General features: G+C 47.4%; 1 protein-coding gene across 3 annotated transcripts; it reads right to left on the bottom strand.

Annotated features, from left to right (window-relative positions):
* Positions 1–3,104: 3,104 nt before the first annotated feature.
* Positions 3,105–21,661, bottom strand: LOC149859536 (2-hydroxyacylsphingosine 1-beta-galactosyltransferase-like). 3 transcript variants are annotated; one of them, XM_090057110.1, is made up of 7 exons: positions 21,316–21,438; positions 14,146–14,202; positions 10,222–11,066; positions 5,994–6,136; positions 5,810–5,886; positions 5,192–5,411; positions 3,105–4,170 (listed from the first exon to the last, which is right to left on the bottom strand). In XM_090057110.1, exons 3-7 carry the CDS (start codon positions 11,056–11,058, stop codon positions 3,855–3,857), a joined length of 1,593 nt encoding a protein of 530 aa, XP_089913236.1. In that variant the 5' UTR covers positions 11,059–11,066; positions 14,146–14,202; positions 21,316–21,438; the 3' UTR covers positions 3,105–3,854. The 3 variants fall into 3 exon arrangements, with proteins under 3 accessions (XP_089913236.1, XP_089913237.1, XP_089913238.1); XM_090057111.1 differs by having other exon boundaries at positions 5,994–6,133; XM_090057112.1 differs by lacking the exon at positions 14,146–14,202 and having other exon boundaries at positions 21,316–21,661.
* Between the last annotated feature and the right edge of the window lie 871 nt (positions 21,662–22,532).

Here is a 22,532-nt window from a genome sequence, read left to right as displayed (position 1 = left end):
GAACACAAACATATAGGTCTTACTTGGATAATGCATTTTACAGCCCAGCACAGGAATGTTCCATTCCTGGACCACAGGCCAGATCCAGCCCACAGCACTGTGTCATCTGGCCCACTGGGCTCCCCACAGACCTTTGGGATACTCTGTGAGCTGTGGCACTGCATGCTAGGTTGGGTGTGCAGGGCAGTGCAGGGCCCAGTCCTGGCGCACAGGGGCAGTGTGGAGCCCTGGAGCCTAATCCCAACCTGAAAGAGAAAGGATTAAAAATCTAGGCAGAGAAAAGCAAGGGAGGGGGTAGAGACCACGCATTAGAGACTTCTAGAAAAACATTCCTGATCTCAGAGTTTCTCTTGAAAATTTCTAGTTGTCCTGAGCAGTTGATTCCACAGTGACCAACTTACCACATCTGTGCTCAAGCCTTCAATTATAGGATGCTCCTTAAAACACAAGTTGTGTAACACTAGTCTCATAACAGCTATTAGCACCCTGAGCCAAAAGTTATTTGGAGTACTTCCAAAGCCCATGTGTTAAATTAGAGCCCCGCTCCCAAGTCACAACAGCAGCATGCATCTAAGCTAGTTGGGTTTATTTAAAAACAACTGATGTGGGGAGATGGGGACAGGGGCTGGAGAATAGATCTTTCTGCTGCAGCAATCTTAATCTTAAAGCACAGGTCCAAGGAGGAGCAAGGAGTACTAGCTAAAAGTTGTTCCCATCTGGGTTTTTGTTTTCATTTTGAGGCGGGAGGGAGGGAGGGGGACAAAGGGGGAGGAGCAGAAGAAGAGTGGAAACCTGGGCTTAACTTAGACTTGTTGGCCAAGCATGTGTACAGGTTTGAGCAATCCAAGTAATTTGTGAAGAAATAAAAGCAGTGCAGGTGGGGCTGGGATATCACAATGCTCTTGCCCCATTCCCAGTCTTTGAAACTTTTGAAAGATCCAACTTTCTGTGAAACTGGTTTTCAGCAAATTGATTAATGTTAAGATTGGTTTCCCCTTTTGGCCAAATTATAGAACCAACTCTCCTGAGCTAATCTCATGCCCATTCCATAGCAGTCTGAGTCATACGCATTTAACTCTGCTCTTTTCTTTGCAAATCAAATGGTGGTTTTTTACATTCCTGTCAGAGTGCTGCACACTTTTCCTTCATGAGCAGCATTTATCTAGCGTGAGTTTGCTGGCAAGGATTCACTCTGGAGCAATCCTGCAGTTTATGGGATAGAGCATGCTACAGAGCAGTGAAACATAACCTTGCTTTTCTCCTTTTACAGCACTCCAGTCAGCTAGTACTTACCTGCCCTGCAGCAGGGGAATCAGACTGCAAAGGAAGGATCACTAGAAACCAGCATGGACAGCTTGCATCTTTACCTACTTTCCACATGGAGTTCCCCGAGCTACAGACCTTCAGCTTTTGTGCTGTAAACTGAGCAGACAAGGTCATTTTGGGGCCCACATGAGAACTGGTAACTTGGACAGACACTATACCAGTGGTTTTCAACCTGTATTCTGCAGATCCCTGGGGATCTGCAAACTCTGTCTAAAGGGTCCATGAAAAATTACTATGATTGATCAAAAGTACGTGAATACACACACTTACAATCCAAAGGGTCTGCATCTCCATTCAAAAAATTTTTAGGGGTCCACAAATGAAAAAAAAAAAATGTTGAAAACCACCACAGTATACAGCTTGGGCTGACATTATTTAAAGGTGTTAGCTTTTCAACCCCCACTGATTGATCACAAAGAGGAAGACTGAGCCCGCAGCCCTCCATCACAATCCTTACTCCTCCCCTAGCACCTAGATGTCTCTCATTCTCCTCATCCCACCGCTATTACTAGCACATCTTATTATATATTCTCTTCTGCACTGTTACCATGCCAGTTACAACAGTCTCAAGTCAGAAATGACATGAAACAGCAGGACTGCTAAAGAATAAGGCTACTGTAGACTGATAGCCCATTTCCAATGCAGACCAGAACCAGATGGGCCAGAAAGGAATAAGAAACCACCTGAAGAGTTTGTTACACCCAAGTCAATAGGTACATAGTGTTTCAGTCCACATAGACTCAGCTTTACATTTGGCCTAGAGAACAGATAGGATTCTGGCTGAAGTCTTCTTTATCACCCTTGTGTGGCTCCAGTGATATTAAGAAAAAAGGAGCTAGAACAAGGCCTGCTGGACAGGATGGTCTTTGTCATGGTAGGAGAGGAAGGATTTGGGTATTGGCACCAGAGCCCTGAGCCAAACACATGGCAAAAGAAACACAAGTGCATCTACCCATTCCCAGATGAGCAACACCCAATACAGAACCCCTCAGGAGATTAGTCCAAGCATTATCTCCTTGCTCACATTCACCATGAGCAACTTAATATTAAAGGCAAGTCTGGAGGATGGGCCCAGGGAACAAAGCAGATTAACCATGATGTTAATTAATGGGCTAGACATTGCTAAGTCATGATATCATCAGCCAAGATCCCAGCAAAACACTCTTACTCTTGTTCCAAAGCATCACCAGTTTTCTTCCCAGCTAATACAGCAGTTACACAACCCACCTTCAGTAAAACATTGAATGACTTAACAGCTCATGCAACTAGAAGCACATACTCCTTGGCATCACTCCATACCACGCCCAAGTTCCAGAGCAGCTGCATGCCCAGTCGTGTCCATGTAAGAAGGCTTGGTGTCCATATTGTTACTCTTAAAAGTTAGATGCTTTAAGGTCCAGCCCAAACTTCCTGCCGCTACCCAGAGGTAAGAGCTCACACACCATTTCAGGCTGAAGCCCTTGCAGGCATCTCTTTCATGCACTCTTCTTCAACCACATGCTTGAGGCATGCCTGGGTGTCAGGTGGGTGTATCCACATGTATATGAGAAAGGTGTGCGTGTGGGGGGAAACAATCCCTGAAAACCTGATTAGAAAAGAGGGGCCCTAGGAGATGAGGGATATAGGGAAGAGCCGGTAGCCAGTCACACTGTGTGGGGTGGGAGATAGCTGTGGCTTGTGGTGTGTGCATCTGTGTGTGTAGATGCCCAATAGGACTTCAGTGAAACTATGGCTACCTCTGCCATAAGACATGCATTAACTTAGGCAGAAGGCACTGCTAAGGAGAAAGAATATAGTTTATTAAAAATAAATAAATTAGCACAAAGAACAGAGCACAACATGTTGAGGGAAGCAGGAAGGATGTCTGCCCAAGAAATTTAAAACAGAGATTGAGTTTTAAAGAAAAACATTTTGGTGCCATTTTCCTACCCCTTCCACAGCTCCACTTTGGGCTCTTCACCTGAACACAAAAGAAGTGTCCCAAGCCTCAGGATACTGGTAAATGAGGCTGGGGATAAGTGGTAACCAGCCCAGACAAGGCCCTTATCCCTGTTATATCAGGACCTGCCTTCTGTACCTCATAAACTGAGGTATATAAACTGATATAACCTTCCAGTTTAATGCCAGCATCAAAACCAACATACATAAAAAGGAAGCAATTGTTTGCTCCTCCCCAGAAGTCTACCCACTCATCCCCCTTTCCCAGAGTCCTGGCCAAATATATCCACCCACACCTGAATTTATGACCCCACCCACATTTGCTGTACACCAAGGTGTGCATATAGGCTTCTGCAATGCTCTCCCACTTTTCCAGCACAACAGCAGCCAGATAACCAGTTATATACCCACCTCAGAATCCACATCCCCACCCACATGTTCTGTACACAAAGGCCTGCACACAGAGCTCTGCTATGTAGCCATCAAAACAGCAGCCAGGCCAAAAACTCTTCAGTCTCTCCATGCATGCTTGCAAAGTGAGCCTTTGCACTGAAGTCTGCCTTGCTGGAGGGGATGCATCTGAGAAGGCCCTACTTCAACTTTTTCTCTTCCACCAAATGGCCATTTGGACACTGGCCATTCAGATGCATGGGTCTGACGCCCTTTCCCATGTACCACACAATGACTTTGTACAGGGCAAAGGCTGCCCCAGCTAGACACAAGAGAAAAAGAGCCAAGACGTCAAGGCAGTAGTACTCATAGAAGGAGAGGTCGTAGACAGCTGGGCGAAGGTACGGTGCCCCATCGTGGCGGAGGAGGTACTCCAGCCAGTACACCGTACGATTCAGAGCATGCATGGGCGTGTCTAGATGCAGAGCTGAGATCAACTTGGCTGCTTTATGGTAGCTGCAAGACAGGAAGAGAAAAAAAGTCACCTGTTTGTGCTGATGCATCATAACAGCCCAAATCCTCAAGGAAACCAAGCAGTCTCAGCTCTCAGATTGTGCAGGCATGGACCCTAAACATGAATGGGCCTTCTATCTGCCCCTGATGGCCAAGCCAATTGCAGACACTAATAGAGCTTTATAGCATTCACCTGTTCTGCAGGTTTGCTACAGCAATGCAAACCTCGGTCTATTCTGCCTCTCACATCATGGATGGGCTGTCAGTTCAATTCCAGGGACAACAGAAACTCCTCTGAAAACTTACCTGGGAGTTCTGAGGGTGGAATTACACTAATGCCAACATCATATCACAGAACCAATTTTCTAACAATGGCCCCAACCCAAGGTAGGGCTGAGCACTGTGAGCTTACAGTGAAGTTGACAGCAATTGAGATAACTAAATGGTCTGAAAGAGGAAGTCACACACAGCAGTTTAAACATGAGCTGTCAGGGGGATTTTGGGAGGTTGATGTCTACATCACATGGAAGCAAGACATCTGGTGGAGCAGTAAGAAATAATTCACAGGCCAAAGGGTCTGGCTTTCAAAACAAAACAACTACAACAAAGCAGCTAAAGAATCATATCTCATGCTTGCAGGCCCCACCAGTATCTCTGCACTCTCTGCTCACTTAATGCTGTCTGCTTAAATAAATTAGGGACATCCTGTCTTGCCTGGACTGGTAACATACTACCAAAAGACAAGGAGGCTCAGTATCAGCCTCTCAGGGACATTTAAAGTCAAAGCCAAGCAAAGACTAATCATATTCCCCTTGACAGTAAACCTGGACAGTCTTGTATATCCAACAGGGGCAAACATCAAAGGATAAAAGGCAACAGGATGTCCAGCAAGGCAAGCAATATAGCTGGTTGAACGAGTGCTGGACCACTTGTTGTCATGGGCTTTGCCAAGGATACACCCAGTTATTGGCATCCTGTGCCCTGCACCTCTGAACCGAACACTTGGTCCTTCCACATATCTCACCTGGGATCAGAGACAACTGTGACTATGGCTTGGTAGAGGTCATCTTCAGTGAATCGGCCCCAGTCCATGAGAATCCCCATGCCCTTTGCCTGAACTCTCGTCATGATGTCAAACTGATCCCCATAGAAAGGGAACCCCACCACTGGAACTCCGTGATAAATTGCCTCAAAAATGCCATTCATCCCACAGTGGCTGACAAAGGCTTTCACGTTGGGGTGACCTATGAAAAAGTAGAGGTGAGAAGGCGGAAGGCATGCCATGCTCCTCGGGAACACTCAGACAGATACCCCAATTTATCTCCATCTTTCTTCACACCAATGCATGCTGTAGGTTGGAGGAAAACTGGGCACATTTGGGAGATAGTATGAAGGCTCCTGTTTACTCCAAGATCATCACCACCTCCCACTTCAGACAGCTAGCGGGTTGGGTCCCTAAAGAGCAGGATCAAGATACTTGCAAACCAGAACTGTTTTGAGCATTGGGCCTGGACACACAGTAGTGGCATTTGTTTGAGGTGTTTTTGCTCCACAGTGGAACAGCCCCTAATAATGTTGGTAGTTCTCACATTCACACACATCCACTCACCCCTCGGCACTTATGTCACTATCCCCGTCTTACCCAGCAGGTCATTCTGGGGCAGCCACTCCATCATCAGCGTATTCTCACCCAGGTGAGCAGGCTTTGGGCCAAAGTACCTGCCAGAAAAAGTGAAAGAGAAGGCAGATTATGGGGTGGAACCATCCTGTGAAACATGGGATTTCTGCTAAACCAGAACCAATGAGAAAGCTCCTTTCTCCCTCACCTCCAAATGACCCTCTGAGGAAGGCGGGCAAACGCCCCAGCCATCTTGTCCACCATGTCACTTGGGAGCGCGCGGATCCCAATGCCGAAGGAGACAACAACGACACCTGCATCTGCAGCTTCCACCCAAAGACGCAAGCCCTGCTAGCAAAAAACACATGTACAACTACACCGTAAAGCCTCTCCCACACAAGCTTTGAATGTCTTATTCCATCTCAGCAGTGGGAAACTCTCGTCTTGGAGAGACCACATCCTCTCTATAGTGAGGTTATCTCCCAGAGTTTGCCAAGAGATCTATAGCTACTATGGCTCCTACTCATAGCTGTCAGGCATGGGAAGAGCCAAGTTGAGCAAGCAGAGTCTAGATAATCCTCCCTGCCAGGAACTTTGTAGGGAGCTGTCAAGAACATCCATGTCATGGTTCTGCTGCTTTGGAAAGCTCTGCACAGAGGCTGGTAATAGAGGGACTTGACGAGGGCATCCAGTTAACACAGGTTGCAGAGTGGCAGAGTGCAGAAGGTTATGGGTAAATTCTCATTCCCTAAAATTCCCTTGGATTAAAGAGAACACATACAGAAAAGTTGGAGCTGTAAAGGAAGTGTAGAGCTTTCCAAAGCTGCCTCAAGGATCTGGATACCAAACTTTCCATTGAGTACTTTGGGGAAAAAAAAAATCCTCAGCCTTGACATCTAACTTCCCAAAAACAAATCCTGTCGAGGTCTTGGCAAGGCACATGGAAAACACAAATGGCTTTCCCTTAATTTTGATTTTAAAAAATAAAAAAATAAAAAAAATTGGAGTGGGTGAGAAGATTCAGCCTTGTGAGAGACACATAAATAAAAAGAGCACTTCATTTAGAAACCACAAATCTATTTTCGACCATTTCACAAGTGTAGCTGCGCTGATCTAGAGTTACAGTTATTCTCAGGGAAGACCTCCCCTGAGAGACCTCTGCCAGATGCTCGCCATATTTAAATGTCTGTCTTCACACAATGATCTGAAAAAAGGAGGTTATGACTCCATCCTTTAAAAGTTTGGGTGTGCACTTGATTTAAAACTAGCTTTTCTCGAATTTCATGGAAATATGTTCCTTTTAAGAACTGCTTTAAAACTATTTTTTTAAGCAGGGGGTAATTTCATATTTTAAAAACACTATCATGGCTCTTGTCCCTCAGTAATTAAGTTACTAGTGAAACTCTATTAAAACTGCCAACAACTGAAGTTTAGGGAAAGACAGTTGACCTTGGAAAATGTCCTCTTCTCCCCCTTGAGTCCCCTTTAGCAAACACCAAATCCACATTTCCAGTGCCAGGGACAAACTCTCAGCCACAGCCATGTTTTAAATACAACATGGATGAAAAAAAGACAGATGTAACGGGGCAGCCTGCTCCTTTAAGAGGGAACAGTCAGCCCTATTGAGAAAGTCCAGATAACAGACATTTGGATAGGCGGAGGTGTCTTGCTAGAAGATTTCAAAAGAGCCCCTAGATGAGAGAGGAGAAAGCCAGCTATGAATGCAACTGCTACAAGAAGGGGCCAAGCTGCTGTATCCTGCTTCAAGTCCCTTTGAAGTATGCTGGAAAAATACACTAACACTTTCTTACAGGGTATCTTATTGTATGTCTGTATGGTTACTGTGATTCCTTCTGGAGAAAAGCTGGTCAGGCTGCATGCTCTCTCTGGTCATCCAATGGCAAAGGAGCAGCAATCCATCTTGAAAGACAGACATGTAAAGCAGGAGTTGGTAACCCACAGCCTGATACACAAGACATGAGAGGCTGCTGGAGCACAGTAATTGCTACGCTCCAGCAGACTCGATTAATCGAGTCTGCTCTGATGTGCTGGAATGCCAGTGCGTCAGAGCAGCCTCTGCGCTCTGGTATAGGCTTAGTCTTGGAAGGTGCTCAGTGTACTGCTCCAAAGCAAGGCAAAGCACCCAGGTACATACATGGAGTTAAGTATCTGAGTAACTCCACTAAAGGCAGCAGGACATACGTAAAAGTTAGGGTTGCACTTAGGTACTCTGTAAAGTAGTGCAAAGCTTCAGGTGCCAATTCGATTTGGAGGAGATTTGGCCCGACTCGGTGGCCAAATCTCCGAATTCAAATGGAATCGGAACCAATTAAAAGGTCCAGACTGATTCAAAGTTTTCCAAATCTTCGGAAGAGATTCAGAGAGCTTTGAAGCATTTGGACAGTCCCCACCCACTGCAGCAGGGAGCTGCAGCTGAACTTAGAGCTGGTAAGCAGGGGGTGGGAAAGGGGATTGGAGGAGGGGGGAAGGGATCATGGGGGGACCTCTGCCAGGCCCCATCCCCTGCCCGCTCCCCCAGCCCCCCATGGCTGTCCCACCTGCCCCAATGCCCCTTTTAAAAAAAAAATGCCCCCACTCACCAGGTGCTGCCAGGCAGGGGGGGCGAACCCTGCTGCCCCACACTGCATGGGGGACTCTGCCATGAGCCCCCTGACCCCTGCCCCTGTCTCAGCCCCCCCCATGGCTGCCCTGCCTGCCTTACCTCTGGCCCTTTAAGACACCCCCCCAAGAAAAACCCCAGGACTCACCATTCCTGCAGCTTGGGGGCTTCAGGGGCTCGTGCAGAGCCCTCCGTGTGGCGTGGGGCAGTGCAGGGCAGCAGGAATCGCTCCCTGCTGGGCAGAAACGTGAGTCGGGGGGGGTGGTTCTTAAAGAGCCAGAGCTGAGGTGAGCATGGCAGCCATGGGGGGGGGGGGGCTGAGGGAGCAGGGAGGGGTTGGGGGGCTCATGCAGAGCCTCCCATGCAGTGTGGAGTAGTGGGGGGGGGCAGCAGGGATCACTCCCCCACCCAGCAGCACCTGGTGAGTTGGGGCTTTTCTTTTTTTTTTTTTTTTCCCAAAGCGCCTGGAGCTGGGGCAGGTGAGGGATGGGCCTGGGTGATTTGGAGATTCGGCAGCAGCTGAATCTCTGAATCAGATTTGGCCGAATCAATTCGGGACAGTGATTCAAATCACCAAATCGAATCACTGTCCCCCAAATCGGCCAAATCTGAATCCGAAGCGAATACTAGCTGCTTTGCAGAGGCCTACTTTGCTGGATAAGCCAGAGACTGTTTGGAATGCCCCACGTACCTATAACATTACCTAGATGCTGCATAATAAGGAAGGGTGTGGAGGGACACAGGGGTCGGAGTTACTGTGCAACCTTCATTTCAAAGCTCTTGGTTTCATATGCTTCTTACTTTGCTAATGTTTTAGTTCACTTGATGTCTATTTATAGTTTTAACCCAGAACATCAGTCTCAGATGATGCTGAATCTGGCATTTTGTTTCAGTTTTATTTATTGTCAGGGACACAGAATCCCTTCTGACAGGCTAGCCCATCTGGTCACTATGCAGCCCTGTCTACACTAATGAGGTCTTCCTACATATTTCCAGCACTGCTAGGGAGGAATGCTTGCATTGCCTGGGCTCCTGCAGCCAGTCCCTGTTGCAGGACAAGTTCTGTACAACCCCAGCTGAAGACAATGGTGTTTGCACAGGTGGAATTGAGCACCAGGGCCTGGCCCTCCAGAATCTGCCACTGGTGATGTGGCATGAGCCAGAAAGAACCTAGCTGGTCTGATCCCAGAGGAGATGATCTGGGCTGGCTGCCGATGGAGGGGAGGCATGGAACATTTTCCCCCTGTAAACAGAGCAAACCTGACATAGAATCACAGAGAGAATAAGCACAGGGCCTGATGATGCCTTTAAGACTAAGTTTGAAGAACAGAACTTCACTGTAAATAAAGTGGGGGCAGGGAAGAGTTAGCAGAAAATCGTTATAGTAAGAAGGATGACTGGTGAGACAATAAGAAAATAAATGAGGTGATCACTTAGTCTTAGGAGCACAGTTGTTGTTAATACTGAACTGACCCCAGATCCAGCATAGTGCCAAGCTCCTTTGCTTTCAGGGTTGGGGGTTCTGAAACACACTCCCATCTGAGGATGAAGGATCCCTAAAGTGAATCCCCAATACACTGTCTTAGGTTCCAGGCCAGCCCAATACACACACATGTACATGCATACAGGCTTCAGAAGGAATCAGCTTTACAGCCTGCTGCATTATTCATGAGACTCCACCAGGGAAGATGCACCATGGATTTCCCCCCAGAACCAATCTCAGTTCACAGACCATGAAGGCCCTGGCTAAATCCAAGAAGGCAGAAGAGCTCTGAAAGGAGAAGTCCTCAGAAACGGATCCTTCTCAAGGACTTACCACTGGAAGGGGCTTTGCAGGCTCAGCCAGTATTCCCCCCGTGAAAACGACATGGGGGAGTGTGGGTCGGGGAAAGTCCAGCACCACATCATTACACAGGAAGAAGAGATTGGTCCCATGGAAAAGGTCCATCATGGACCTCTGTGGCTCCACCCCATGCTTCTGCATGAGGTGCTCAAACTTGGGAAGGATGACTAGTTTGGTGGCTATACGGATGATCAGGAAGACCAGGAGATTCCAAGTCCTGCCAACTAGCCCCATCCGGTCTGTCATCAGGGAGTTGAACTCGGGGACGTAGGCAATCGGTGAAGTGGCACCAATCTCTGCTGGGAACCAGAAACCAGTTGAGAGCACAGCATATTTAACACCAAGGAAGTGGGCCAGAATGAAGCCACACATCTCATTGGGGTCTACCAGGAACAAGTCAAAGTCCTCACTGCGAAGATGCTGCAGGAGGGCAGTGTTCCCCAACACTAGATCACAGTTGTCCACATACTTCTCCAGGACTGAGAAAATCTGCAGGGAAATCATCTTCCCCTGGAAGATATGCTTTATCTTCTCCTGCATCCAGGAATCTGCATTCTCTGTGCTGAAGGTCCCCTTGTACTTCTGAATTCTGAAGCCTGGCAGGAAGGAGTCCATCTCCCGGCCTTCATGCAGAAGTAGCACAGGGTCATGACCCTGGTCTCTCAATGCTTCTGCCACCCGCATGAAAACACGTAGATGGCTGTCAAAGATTACGGTGGGCATCATCAGCACCTTGGCACTACAGCAAAGCTCCAGATTGAGAGCAGCCACTAGGAAGAGCACAGCGGTGGGGTATGGCAGCAAAGTCATCTTCAACACTGCAGGGGGGGAGAAACATGCAAGTGTTACAGCATAAGGTGTTAGGTCATACACTTACAATCTAACAGCAAGATTATTTGCTTCAAACCAGAAGTTCCTCAGTCGGGAACAAAGAGAAAAACCCTGATCACAAGAGGATTATGAACCACCAACATGATCCTAGGAAGCATCAGGAGAGGTATTTCCAGGAGAAACTTGGAAGTATTAGTGGCAATGGCAAACACTAAACTGCAAGACTGTGTACAGTTCTGGTCCCCCATGCTCAAGGAAGACTATTTAAACTAGAAAAGATGTAAAGAACTGTTCTACTCCCCTGACCACAGTCTCCTAGGAGAGGAAAGAAAATAGCCTTGACATACTGAGTCTACCAAAATGAAGGAGGCTGAGGAGGGACACAATTCCAGTCCTAAATTTCTGTGAATTGCTCTCTGTGAAATACACCAAAGAGTAAGAACCTTCGAGGAAGGCTATTTAAGATGAAGCTCAGCACTGGTAAAAGAACAAATAAGCATAAACTGTCCATAAAGGAGTGAATTAGTAATCTTAAAACTTCTAGCCTATCAGAAGAGTGAGGTCCGGCTTCCCAAAAGATTGTTTTTTGCCTTACAACTCCTACCTACCTTTGAGACTGAGCTGCATGAGGGTAGGAGAGAGGATTATATGATGAAGGTGCCCACAATAGCAGCATTCTGGACATAACGATCCAGGAGGTCCCTTCCAGTGCTATGTTCCCAACCTGCTGGTGTTGCATTCCCAGACCACTCACCATGTGGGAAGGAAGATGCTAAGGCAGTGCCATATTTGCCCACCAAATATTGCTGGAAACTCTCTCTACAGGCAGGGCCTCAAGTTACATATGACTTAAGCTCCTCTACCTACCATTTCTCCCTTCTTTCTCCTTTTATAAGCCCTCCACTTTCTCACAACAAAGGAACAGTTCAGTATATTTTCACAGCCTCTTCCCTTAGGCTACTTTTAAAAGGTTTGTTCAGGAAAAGTAGCAGTTCCTGCCCCAGTAGTCCCATTTACTGGAGGCATCAGAATCCTTACTGATACCTACAGGCTTCCCTCGCTTTATGTGGGTTCTGTATGTGCAAACTTGCTCTTATGCGATGACCCTTTTTATACCAAAAATTTGTTATATGCACGGTAAATTCACGTTTATGCAATTGGTGTGGTGGAAGCACGCAGTCAGCTGCTTTGTGCAGTGCATTGTGGGAGTGACATGTGCCAAATAAAGTGTCTTGTGTGGATTTGTCACAGACAACGAGTTTGGAGCACACATGTTTCTGTAGTTGCCATCCCCATTATGGCTTCTAAGTGTCCCACTAGCTTAACATTCACCACCACCCAGTGCTTGTGTGTACTGTCCACTGTGGGCAAGTACCAAAATTATCTTGTAAAAGCGGTAGAAATGGGTCTAGGGGTCAGTACAGTCAAAATCTTGGAACATATCCCTATTTGTTACATTGTAAAGTGGGTTCCCTTTATGCGAATTTAAGTTATGTGCCGTTTTTCAGGAATGCGTGTACAGCATAAAGCGAGGGAAACCTGTACAAGAAGACCTCACTCCTGTTTACTTTCCCCTGCTCGCCCCGCAGAACTAGCACAGCTGGATTTTGTTCCTGCCTAAGGATCGGCAGGATTCCTCATTAACCTCTATTCTGTGACCTCTGTGCAAGCCTGCTGGAAGGACCACAAGATCACAGATGGCACCATCTAGCCTGCATAGCTTTTGTCACACAGCAGGAAGCTTTAGGGGGACTTTCAGTATGATCATGAAATCCTGGTGAGTTTGCAGAGCTTTCAGTCAAGAAGGACATTTTACCACTACTCAAACGAGCAAGACTGAGACAGAATAAGCATTCAGCCAATCCTACAGATTTACTATTCAGAGAAAAACTGCACTTGCACAGAAGACAACATCAGACAGCAAGAGGAAGAGTTATCCCAAGTATAGAGAACAGTAAGGATGCAAGATGATCAACCAGACCAGGCCTCCTCACACATGAATAGGTTTGAGTGGCTTGCAAAAAAAGTCAGGCAGACACAAGCAATAGCTTCTCATGTAGGTTACAGAGAGCATAACACTAGAACAGACTGGAGAAAAGGAAGACACCGCAGAAAGGACCCACCTATTCTTGCAAGTTCCTTCCACAGGAAGTGGTGCAAGCAGCCATTAATCTCCAAAGCCCCACACCTACAGTAAGCGGCTCAATTCCCAGGTTGGGACAATACCTAGTAAAGGCTAATTGCACAAGTTTAGGGAACCTTTCTATATCACATCACTGAAAACCAATGTGTTTTGCTTTCGGCTTAGTCTTTTGTGGCAATTATTTGATTACAGTAATTAGGAACACACATAAGCAAATTAATACTCTGAGCCCAGAGAGAGCCCTCTGCACATGTGCAAATGGCAATAGCAGCTCTGCTGGCAGAACTCCATTGAAATCACCATAGTTGCAGGGCTGTAACAAGGCAGAAATTGTCCTCAGAACTTGCCCCACCTATGCACACCTATAGTTGCACCCCTCTTCTTTTCCTCCTCCTCCCTCCACGAAGGGGCAAGAAAAGGATGGATGCATCTCTGCTAAATTTAACCACTATGGGGGGACCTGCTAAGGACTTGTGTAGTGTGGGGGAACAAGGGCCACAGACTGCTGAAAGAGGATGCAGATATATGAAGTTAAATGTACAGATGCTTCCCTGCAACTTGTCTCCCAAATGCAACGTACAACAGCTATAGCTTGTTAAAAGAGATTCACATTAGCTGCTTTCCACAATCCTTCTTTTGCATTAAGTTAGGCAAGTGGTGGGAAGGAAATGAGAAGGGCAGCTGGAGTAGTTGTAATTTAAAGAAATTAACAAGGAAGAGAGAAATGTGAGGACAGCTGCATACCACCTAGGAAGTGAAGATATCACAAGGGTGTTTGGATATACATACAAACATACACACACAGAGACAGGACTCCTGCAAGCAGAGGAGAGGGGTGAGATCACAGAGTTTTTCAAGGACCTAGATGAAAGACATGGGGATGGCCTACAGATTCCCACTCAATACCCTGCTCCCTCACTTACCCGTGTCCCACGGATATAAATGGTGTGCCTATAGGCTGCAGACTTCAGGGCAGAGTGCTGCAAATGAGAGAACAGTCACCAATTAGTATTAACACAGTGCATCTCCTTCCTCCAGGATGGTGGATGGATCTAATCTTCAGCTCAGGGGCTAGGACTAAAACATTTCCAACTTGAACACCCATTCCTCTGCTCCATGTAGGCTGAACAGAGTAGCATAGAGTTGAGGCTTTATTCCAATCCAACCAATTCAGCACAAGGGTTCTGGCTTCTGAATCTGCTTTCTAGATGAACGAGAAAAAAGCAGATAGAGGTATGGCTTTGCAGAAAGCCTCTACAGATAACAGAGTAGGCGTGGTTTGGTTCTGAAAGCAAGTACGTGATCTGGGGTTGGACACAAGTTTTGGAGTAAGGAGGATTTTATTTGCTGCATTTTTGACAGCATATAACATGTCCAAGGAGGCAACTATAGCTTGAGAAAGGAGCCTGAGTGAAGTGAATGTCAAAAAAAATAAAATCAAATAAAATCAAATCAAGGAAATGCCAGACTTCTAAACAGAACAGTGTTCCTCTGTCTGCCAGTTCAGGGCATCAACAGATGAAGTATTTACAGCAGTATAAACAGCATTACACTGGTGTGTACGTATACAGAAGTCAGAAAGCGGACAATACAGATTTTTATACCAAGAAGATAACTTTGCCCAATCCAGTGGAAAATTATCCCCGAAAGAACCAGGGGTAAAACTCTACTGGCCTAAGTCATACCAGGTCAGGTTTTGTCTGCATCTATTCCAGATAGTACCTGTTGGTCAATGCAAACAGCCTAGTATTACCTGCTTCCTAGACATCTAGTGGTAAGACACAGGAATAGTAGATGAGGAAGGTCAGGGCTGCAGGCTCCCTCATACCCTCTAATCCAGTGGTTCTCAGCCTTTTCAGACTCAAAACACCCCCCTATAACTTTTGCTTTATTACATTACTTACCTCCTTGTAGAGGTTCTGGGCTGAGGAGCAGCAAGGCAGGGAAAGCCAGAGCCTGCTTGCTTCAGTTATCTCCTCATACCTGGAGCCTGTTATTATCTGCTTAAACTACTCACACCTTGCTTATCTTCTCACATGGCCTGTGACACCCTTCAGAAGAACTCCTGGCACCCCAGGGTGTTCATCCACCCTGGCTGAGAATCACTGCTCTCTGTCCCGGCAGACTGGCCTGCCAGGTTCGACTGGTTAATACTGGGACTTGCAGGGTAGGATTCATAGAGATAGGATGAAGAGCTAGCCTCCTTTTCCAGAATTAAGACTTTGACCCAATGGAGCAAAGACCAGGTAGAAGATATAGAAGTGGGGGACAGCTCATGGACCATCCCCACCCACGCCAGCCCACACAGCTATCCCAAACACAGACAGCCTTATCTCATCTATAAACCTAAGGACCCACTATGCTCCATCCTCATCCTTCTCCCAGCACAACTCCTCTCCTTTTCTGTTGGTGGCTCTGAAGATGAGGAACCTGTCCCATGAGGTTAATCCAGATTTACCTTGCAGAGGCCTGAATTCTGTTCCTCCAGAGACAGCTGGTACATGAGTCCCTTTGTAGCAGCCACAGGTTCTGCAGTCACCGGAGCCTTAAGTGACCCCAAGGGTTCTGCCTAACTGCCCATGGCATACTGGTAGGGCTGAGCTGCATCAGCCAAGGTCTGTATGCAGGCAGGACTGCTGACTAGAAATAGATTATTTTCAATAGGGAATCTAAAACCCAGACAACTAGGAAACAGAATTCAGCACAGTATGGAAATTAATTCACAAACTGCAACACTAAAAGAATGCTTTTTTTCTGAAGACCAAATCTTGGGGAATAAAAATCCAGTGTGCAAATTGCAATGGGCACAGGCATTTAAAGTCATGACCTCAACATGACCCAAGGTCTAAGAGTCCTAGATTAGAGCACTAGGAAAGACAAAGAAAGCATAAGAGGTGTCTACAGAAAAAATGGGAATAGATAGAACAAGGAGGTAGACACTGTGGCTTCATGAAAGATCAATTGGTGAGATGAAGTAACTCTATACACCAAACAGAGATGCTCCCCAAACCACAAAGAAAACTCAGTTAAGGCTTGCATGAAAAAGAACAGCACGCAAAAGAGGTAGCCTGCCAAAGGGCTAACAAAACAGGGCTCGACACACAATAAGCAGGTGAACATCCTGGGGCAGGCCAGACTAGATGACTAGTCAGGTCCTTTCTGGCCTGAATGCTGCTGTGACCTACAGCACCAGCTGCTTCCTATCCCAGCTCTCTTACCACACCACCTGCGTAGGGGAGGCATCCCACTCCCTACCTTGCTTCTACCTACCCTCCTGCACAGGAGGGTGCCTGCCCCTCTATTGGAAGTGAGAGGGGAAGAGAAAGGCCCTTCTCTTTTTACTAAACAAGAGATGCTATTGCTCTAAGTAGGGAAGCTTGGAAATCTGGCAACCCCCTGCGTCACCAATTGTGACCAAATGCAGCGGTCGCAATGTAAAAGTGCTTTGGGCTCTTTGAGAGGGACTTTATGGAACTCCAGCAACACTTCAGCCCTGGATGCATCAGCTGCAGAGACATCTAGGAAAACTACACTCACTGATGATATGTTAGGTTGGAAAATATCAGTCCCTGAGCACATATAATTTATCCCATGGGAAGCAGTGCTAGCATGTTTAACCATCAAGCCCTAAAAACTTGCATCAGAGTAGGGTGTGTAGCAGATAACGTTGCTGGAGCCAGAGGCATCAACAGAGGCAGCAGGAAAATTTGCCATCACAAAAACCCAAAGAGAAGTCAATATATTAGTTTAAAGGGAGATCTACTACAAGAGGTTTATTTTACTTTCCTGCTGTCTTATACACGTTTCCCTCACTTTATGCTGTACACGCGTTCCTGGAAAACAGCACAACTCGAATTCCCATAAGGGAACCCACTTTACAATATAACAAATAAGGATACGTTCCAAGACCCTGACTATACTGACCTCCAGACCCATTTCCACCATTTTACAAGACAATTTTGGTTCTTGTCAACAGCAGACCATACACACAAGCAGGGCCTATCACGGGGAGGGGGGGCCAGGAGGGCCATTTGGCCTGGGACTGTCATTCACGGAGGGCCTCAAATTTAGACTTTTGACATTATCTCCAAATGAGGTTATACATACAGACACAGAGATACACTGGCAGGATTGAAAGAAGAAGACATTCATCATACAACTTTAAACTTGTGTCCCATTATCAGGGACACAGTGCTGAGACAGCAGGAAGTTATCACAACACCAGTCACCTTCCCCGAGTTGAATCGGAAAGTCTGAAGGAACAAAACTGGAAATCCATGCCCCTAGCATAAGGCACTAGGCTGGCTGGCTCTTCAGCTTAGTTAACAACCAGATTGTTTTTCTCTCATACATTGGAAAGAAAGGGACTTAAGGCAGGGAGTAGGGAATTCTTGGCATGCAAGTGGTTTGCTTTGTATGTGGGGGTGGAGCACTATGTTAGCACTTATTTGCCTTTTCTGACATAGAAAAAAAGTTTTCCCTCCCTTTCATCCCCCTCCAAATTTTGATTTTCCTATTGGCGCTCATGGAGACTGGACAGCTGGAGAATTCTCATGGCCAAAGTCTTACTGAGCTGGAGAGGAAGGAGCAGGTAGTTTGCGGTCATTAGTCTTCTGAAGTTTCCATAACTCTCTTGGGAGAAGAGTTCTCAGTAAGAGATTCCTTCTCCTGTACGCCTGCCAGTCCAGGGAAGAAGTTGTCCCTCCCAACCCTAGGCTCTACAAAAGGTTCAGCAGCAAGAAGGTTCTTTGGGTAAATCCAATATCTTTTATTAGACTAACTCAGACAGTTGGAAAAATTCTTCTTCGCAAGCTTTTGGGTACAAATACCCTTTGTCAGGCTGAGGAAACACCTGCAGTTGGTTGGTGCTCTTCCTGGATGGGATGAATAGTAAAGAAGCCAGAGGCTGGTATGTAGCAAGAAAGAACTTCTGATGCTTCATATCCCTGCTTCTAAAGCTCATAAAAATGAAAATGTGGAAGGACATGACTCGCCTAATGGATGAGAAAGCAAGAAATGGGTAGCTTCTCTCATAGGGGCTTTATAAAAGGAGAATTTTTGAACAGGGAGGGAGAAAGTTCCATTATTCCCTTTCCAGAGTTGCTAAATACATTTCTCTTCCCTTTCCCCTGCCCATGTATCTACACCCTTCTCAGCTCAGAGATATAGTTGTTTCTCTAACGAAGCCTGCTTTTTTGTCAGCTTTTCCTCAGTGCAGGAAATAATCTATTTCACTTTTGATTTCCATATTGAAACAGTTAACTGGGACAGCCTGGTTGCTGCTTATCTGAAGTAGCAGGAGGAAAGAGAATACCTTTCTGAAAGAAGTCTGAGGTTCTTACCTGAATGGGAAACTCACTTTTGCTGCTCTTTTCTTAGTCCAAAAAAGTGGTTGCATCTGCTGTTTTCAACCAGCTAATAACCAGTTGCTGTTACTCTGCCACCAGCCAATTATGGCTCATTAAACAACATCTGATGAAGTGAACTTGGATTCATTAAAGCTTGTGCTCTCATATATATACATCTTACTTAGTTAAAGGTACATTTCTACCCTGCCTTCTGACTGACTTCAGACTTATACAGCTAACTACTTCTCCCTGCTCATTTAAACAAGTCACAAGTGCATCTATTGCATACTGGCAGGAACTGAAGCAATGCAGATAAGTAATTCTGCTGGATGAAAGCTTGGCAGCCAGCAGGTTACTACTTTAAGAAACAGCCACTGAGAAGCAGCTTTCGTAAATGCCTCCAGGATAAAACACTGCACAGATCAAGTCTGAACATATTCCAAAGGCAAAACATCTAATCCATAATTGGTTTTAACATAGTGCCTCTCACCTTTTGGGGCCTTCCTTTCCACTAGCTCTGGTCACTAACACTACCTTTAAATGAAAAATACTTATCTAAGACTATCATAGAAATTGGGGTGTGGAAGAGACCCCAGGAGGTCATCTAGTTCAACCCCCTGCTCAAAGCAGAACCATCTCCAACTAGGTCATCCCAGCCAAGGCTTTCTGTAGCCAGGTCTTAAAAACCTCCAAGGATGGAGAATCCGGAACTTTTCTGGGTAACCTGTTCCAGTGTCTTACTACCCTCCTGGTGAGAGTTTTTCCTAATATCCAACCTGAACTCCCCTTGCTGCAACTTGAGACTGTTGCTCCTTGTTCTGTCACCTGCCACCACTGAGAACAGTCCAGCTCCATCCTCTTTGGACCTGCCCTTCAGGTAGTTAAAGGCTGCTATCAAATACCCTCCCAGTCTTCTCTTCTGCAGACTAAATAAACCCAGTTCCCTCAGCCTCTCCTCATAAATCACATGCCCCAGTCCCTGAACCATTTTTGTTGCCCTCCGCTGGACTCTCTCCAATTTGCCCACCTCCTTTCTCTAGCGGGGGGGCCCAGAACTGGACACAGTACTCCAGATGTGGCCTCACCAGGGCTGAATAGAAGGGAATAATCACTTCCCTTGATCTGCTGGTAACGCTCCTACTAATGCAGCCCAGTATGCCATTAGCCTTCTTGGCAACTAGGGCACACTGCTAACTCATATTCAGCTTATTGTCCACTGTAACCCCCAGGTCCTTTTCTGCAAAGCTGCTGCCCAGCAGTCAGTCCCCAGCCTGTAGTGATGCGTGGGATTACTCCATCCTAAGTGCAGGACTTTGCACTTGTCCTTGTTGAACCGCAGTTCAATGAGTAGAAGCCACATTTCTGTATAAATCTCACCACCAAAGCATGCAACAAAGCAAGATATTGCTTTTGATATTCCTAATACTTCATACTAGAAGTAGGGGGCATTGCTAACATAGAATTAGCATAGGGGTATTCACTTTCTTGAATATATAAAGGGAAGTTAAATAGGAGGGGGAAACTGGGCCATAATAAATAAGAACTTTCTTTAAATCTTAATATCTCATATCTTAATTTCTAAGTCTGGACAGTCAGAAAGAGGTGAAGACCTGAAAACATTCATTATTGGAGAGCAGAATAGTGGAATGAATACAGTACTTGGAAAGTTTCAGGTTATGGCTCATTAGCAGCCTTTTGAAAATGCAGGGAAAATGAGGGAGACATCAGAGTACCAAATTCCAGAGAAAGATGAGTGAGAAAAATGATCCTTAGTGACTGCTACTACCTAATTTATGCTGCTCTCCAGACAGCGTGCAAAAAGGTTGAGACATCTTAGGTGATTATGAAAGCTCACAGAAAGCGTGGAAGACTGATGTAGTGGGAGTCTGGCCAGACAAGTCTGATTGCTTTTAACAGAATTACAAAAACAAGAAAACAAGAGCTACAACTTCATTTTAGTAAAGCAGTTGATTCCAACTCATGAAGAGTTAGCCAACTAGCCTGGCTAGAACCAGTAGCCAGGAAAACGAGATGATCTGCCATTCCCAAAGATTAGTAAGCATACTGAAGGGCACAGACCCCCTCCAGGTGCATAGTGGGCTGGGACCATCCCCTCAGCAGGCTTGGAGGCACACAGAGCCGCAGAAGTGAGGGAAGAGCATCGGGGGTTGTTACAGCCCCAGTCCTGCGGGGACTGACCCCCGTGCTCCCAGAGCTGCCTCCAGAAGCCCACCTGGAGTAGTTACAAGACCTTTTCCTGGCGCTGTCTACAAACACTGAGGCTTTCAGTGTTTGTATTAATTAAGACAAGGAAAAAGACAGCAGCACAGGACCAGCCCCTGGATGGAGAGAAGTATGCAGCCCTGTCAGGCTGAAGTCAGGCAGCCCTATCTGATGTGCAGGGGCAGCCTGGGCCGGTGCCCGCTCGGTGAATAGAGCTGAAAGCCCGCGCTGCAGTGGGACTCATCCACCCAGGCAGCTCCAGGCTCCCTCTAAACCTTCCGCCGACTGATCCTTCGCCGGCCGACCCGACCGATGGCAGCGCTCCCTCCTCAGGGAGCCCGCGCCGCGCCGCTTCCACCCCTCCCCCCGCCCGCCCGCCGCGGCGCTCGTGCTGGCGGGGCCCGGCGGCAGCCCCGGAGACGAACCCGGACCCGGGAGCCTCGTGACACGCAGCGCGGGGGGCGCCGGGCAGGGCCAGGCGCCTCCCTCGGGGCGCAGGGGTCCCCCGGCCCCGGTGCCCACCTGGGAAGGGCCGCTGCGCTCGGCTCCGCCGCGCCGCGCTGTCCCTCCATGCCCCGGCGCCGGGGCCGCGGCGAGCACCGCACAGGCGTGGCCCGGGAGGCCGGTGCTCGGCCCACACAGCGGGCTGCCATTGGCGGCGCGGCCCGCTGCTGCCGCCCGCGCCTCGGCCTGCCCGAGCCTCCTGCCCCCGGGCCCGGCCCTGCCGGAGCAGGTGCTTTGCTTTCTCTAATCCACCCAGCCCAGGGCCGTCTCCACGAGAACAGACGTTTGGTGGCAGGGCCGCGCTGGCACCGTTACTTGCTGCTCCACTGCAGCCAAATTTCCAGACCGGCAGGCTGGAGGACGGCCCTGCACGCTGCAATGCACCTTCTTCCAGGATCCCTCACAGTCGAGGATGATCTCTTCCACGCTGTCTTATCTGTATGGCTGAAGAAGGTGTCTCAGAGATGGCCTGGCGACTACTGCAGCTCAGGCATGTTTCTGTGTGGGACAGGTGGCTAGGTCCTCAATTTTGTCCGCCACATGCTCTTTCTGCCACACCTGCTTCTCCATCTCCTGTTGTTGTTGTGAGGTTTCAAAGTACTGCAATTCCCGCAGCAGACTCTGCCTCCATTTGGGGCAGTCCTGGGCAATTGTCTCCCATGAGTTGACATCGAAGTTGCATTTTTTAAAGTTGGTCTTACAGATATCCCCGAAGCACTTTCTCTGCCCTCCTCTTAAGCATATGCCTTGGCTGAGCTGGGAGAATAAAACTTGCTTCCGGAGGCTGGGCTTGGACATCCAGATGACATGGCTGGCTCAATGAAGTTGACGTTGGATGACCATAACCCCGACGTGGTCTTTGCTTGCAAGAGAATGCTAACATTGTTGCGTCTGTGTCTCCACTGGATTTGGAGGATCTTTTACAGGCAGCGTTGATAGTATTTCTCCAAAAACTTTGGCTGTCTCCTGTACATTGTCCACATCTTAGCTCTGTACAGCAAGGTGGGGATCATGACTGCTTGATAAAACAGCCACTGCACCAGCACATGGCTGGATGCAGACATATCCTGCTGGGCTAGTGCACTGCATCACACCTGAAGATGGACCCTATGTGCCTAACCCATGATGGATCTGGCCCACAGACCAACCCTGCACCACTCACCAGGCCTGCAGGGCTGGATAGGTTGAGCACCACTGAGCTAGTTCTCCAGCTTTACACACAGAGCTCCAGGGAA

The sequence above is a fragment of the Crocodylus siamensis genome, chromosome 7 (assembly GCF_052110815.1).
Source record: "Crocodylus siamensis isolate JL-2025a chromosome 7, ASM5211081v1, whole genome shotgun sequence".
In the NCBI taxonomy this organism is placed as follows: domain Eukaryota; kingdom Metazoa; phylum Chordata; order Crocodylia; family Crocodylidae; genus Crocodylus; species Crocodylus siamensis.
Note: the sequence above shows the minus strand (reverse complement) of the source record. Positions and strands in the feature narration are given on the sequence as shown.

What these genes read in the sequence shown, in the direction of transcription:
- LOC149859536 (XM_090057112.1), bottom strand. Translation starts at nt 11,058, where the DNA reads ATGACTTTGCTGCCATACCCCACCGCTGTGCTCTTCCTAGTGGCTGCT. An exon ending in CTGCAAAGCCCCTTCCAGTG is followed by an intron (nt 6,137 to 10,221) that starts GTAAGTCCTTGA and finishes GTTTTTTGCTAG; the next exon opens with CAGGGCTTGCGTCTTTGGGT. An exon ending in GCCCCAGAATGACCTGCTGG is followed by an intron (nt 5,412 to 5,809) that starts GTAAGACGGGGA and finishes ACTTTTTCATAG; the next exon opens with GTCACCCCAACGTGAAAGCC.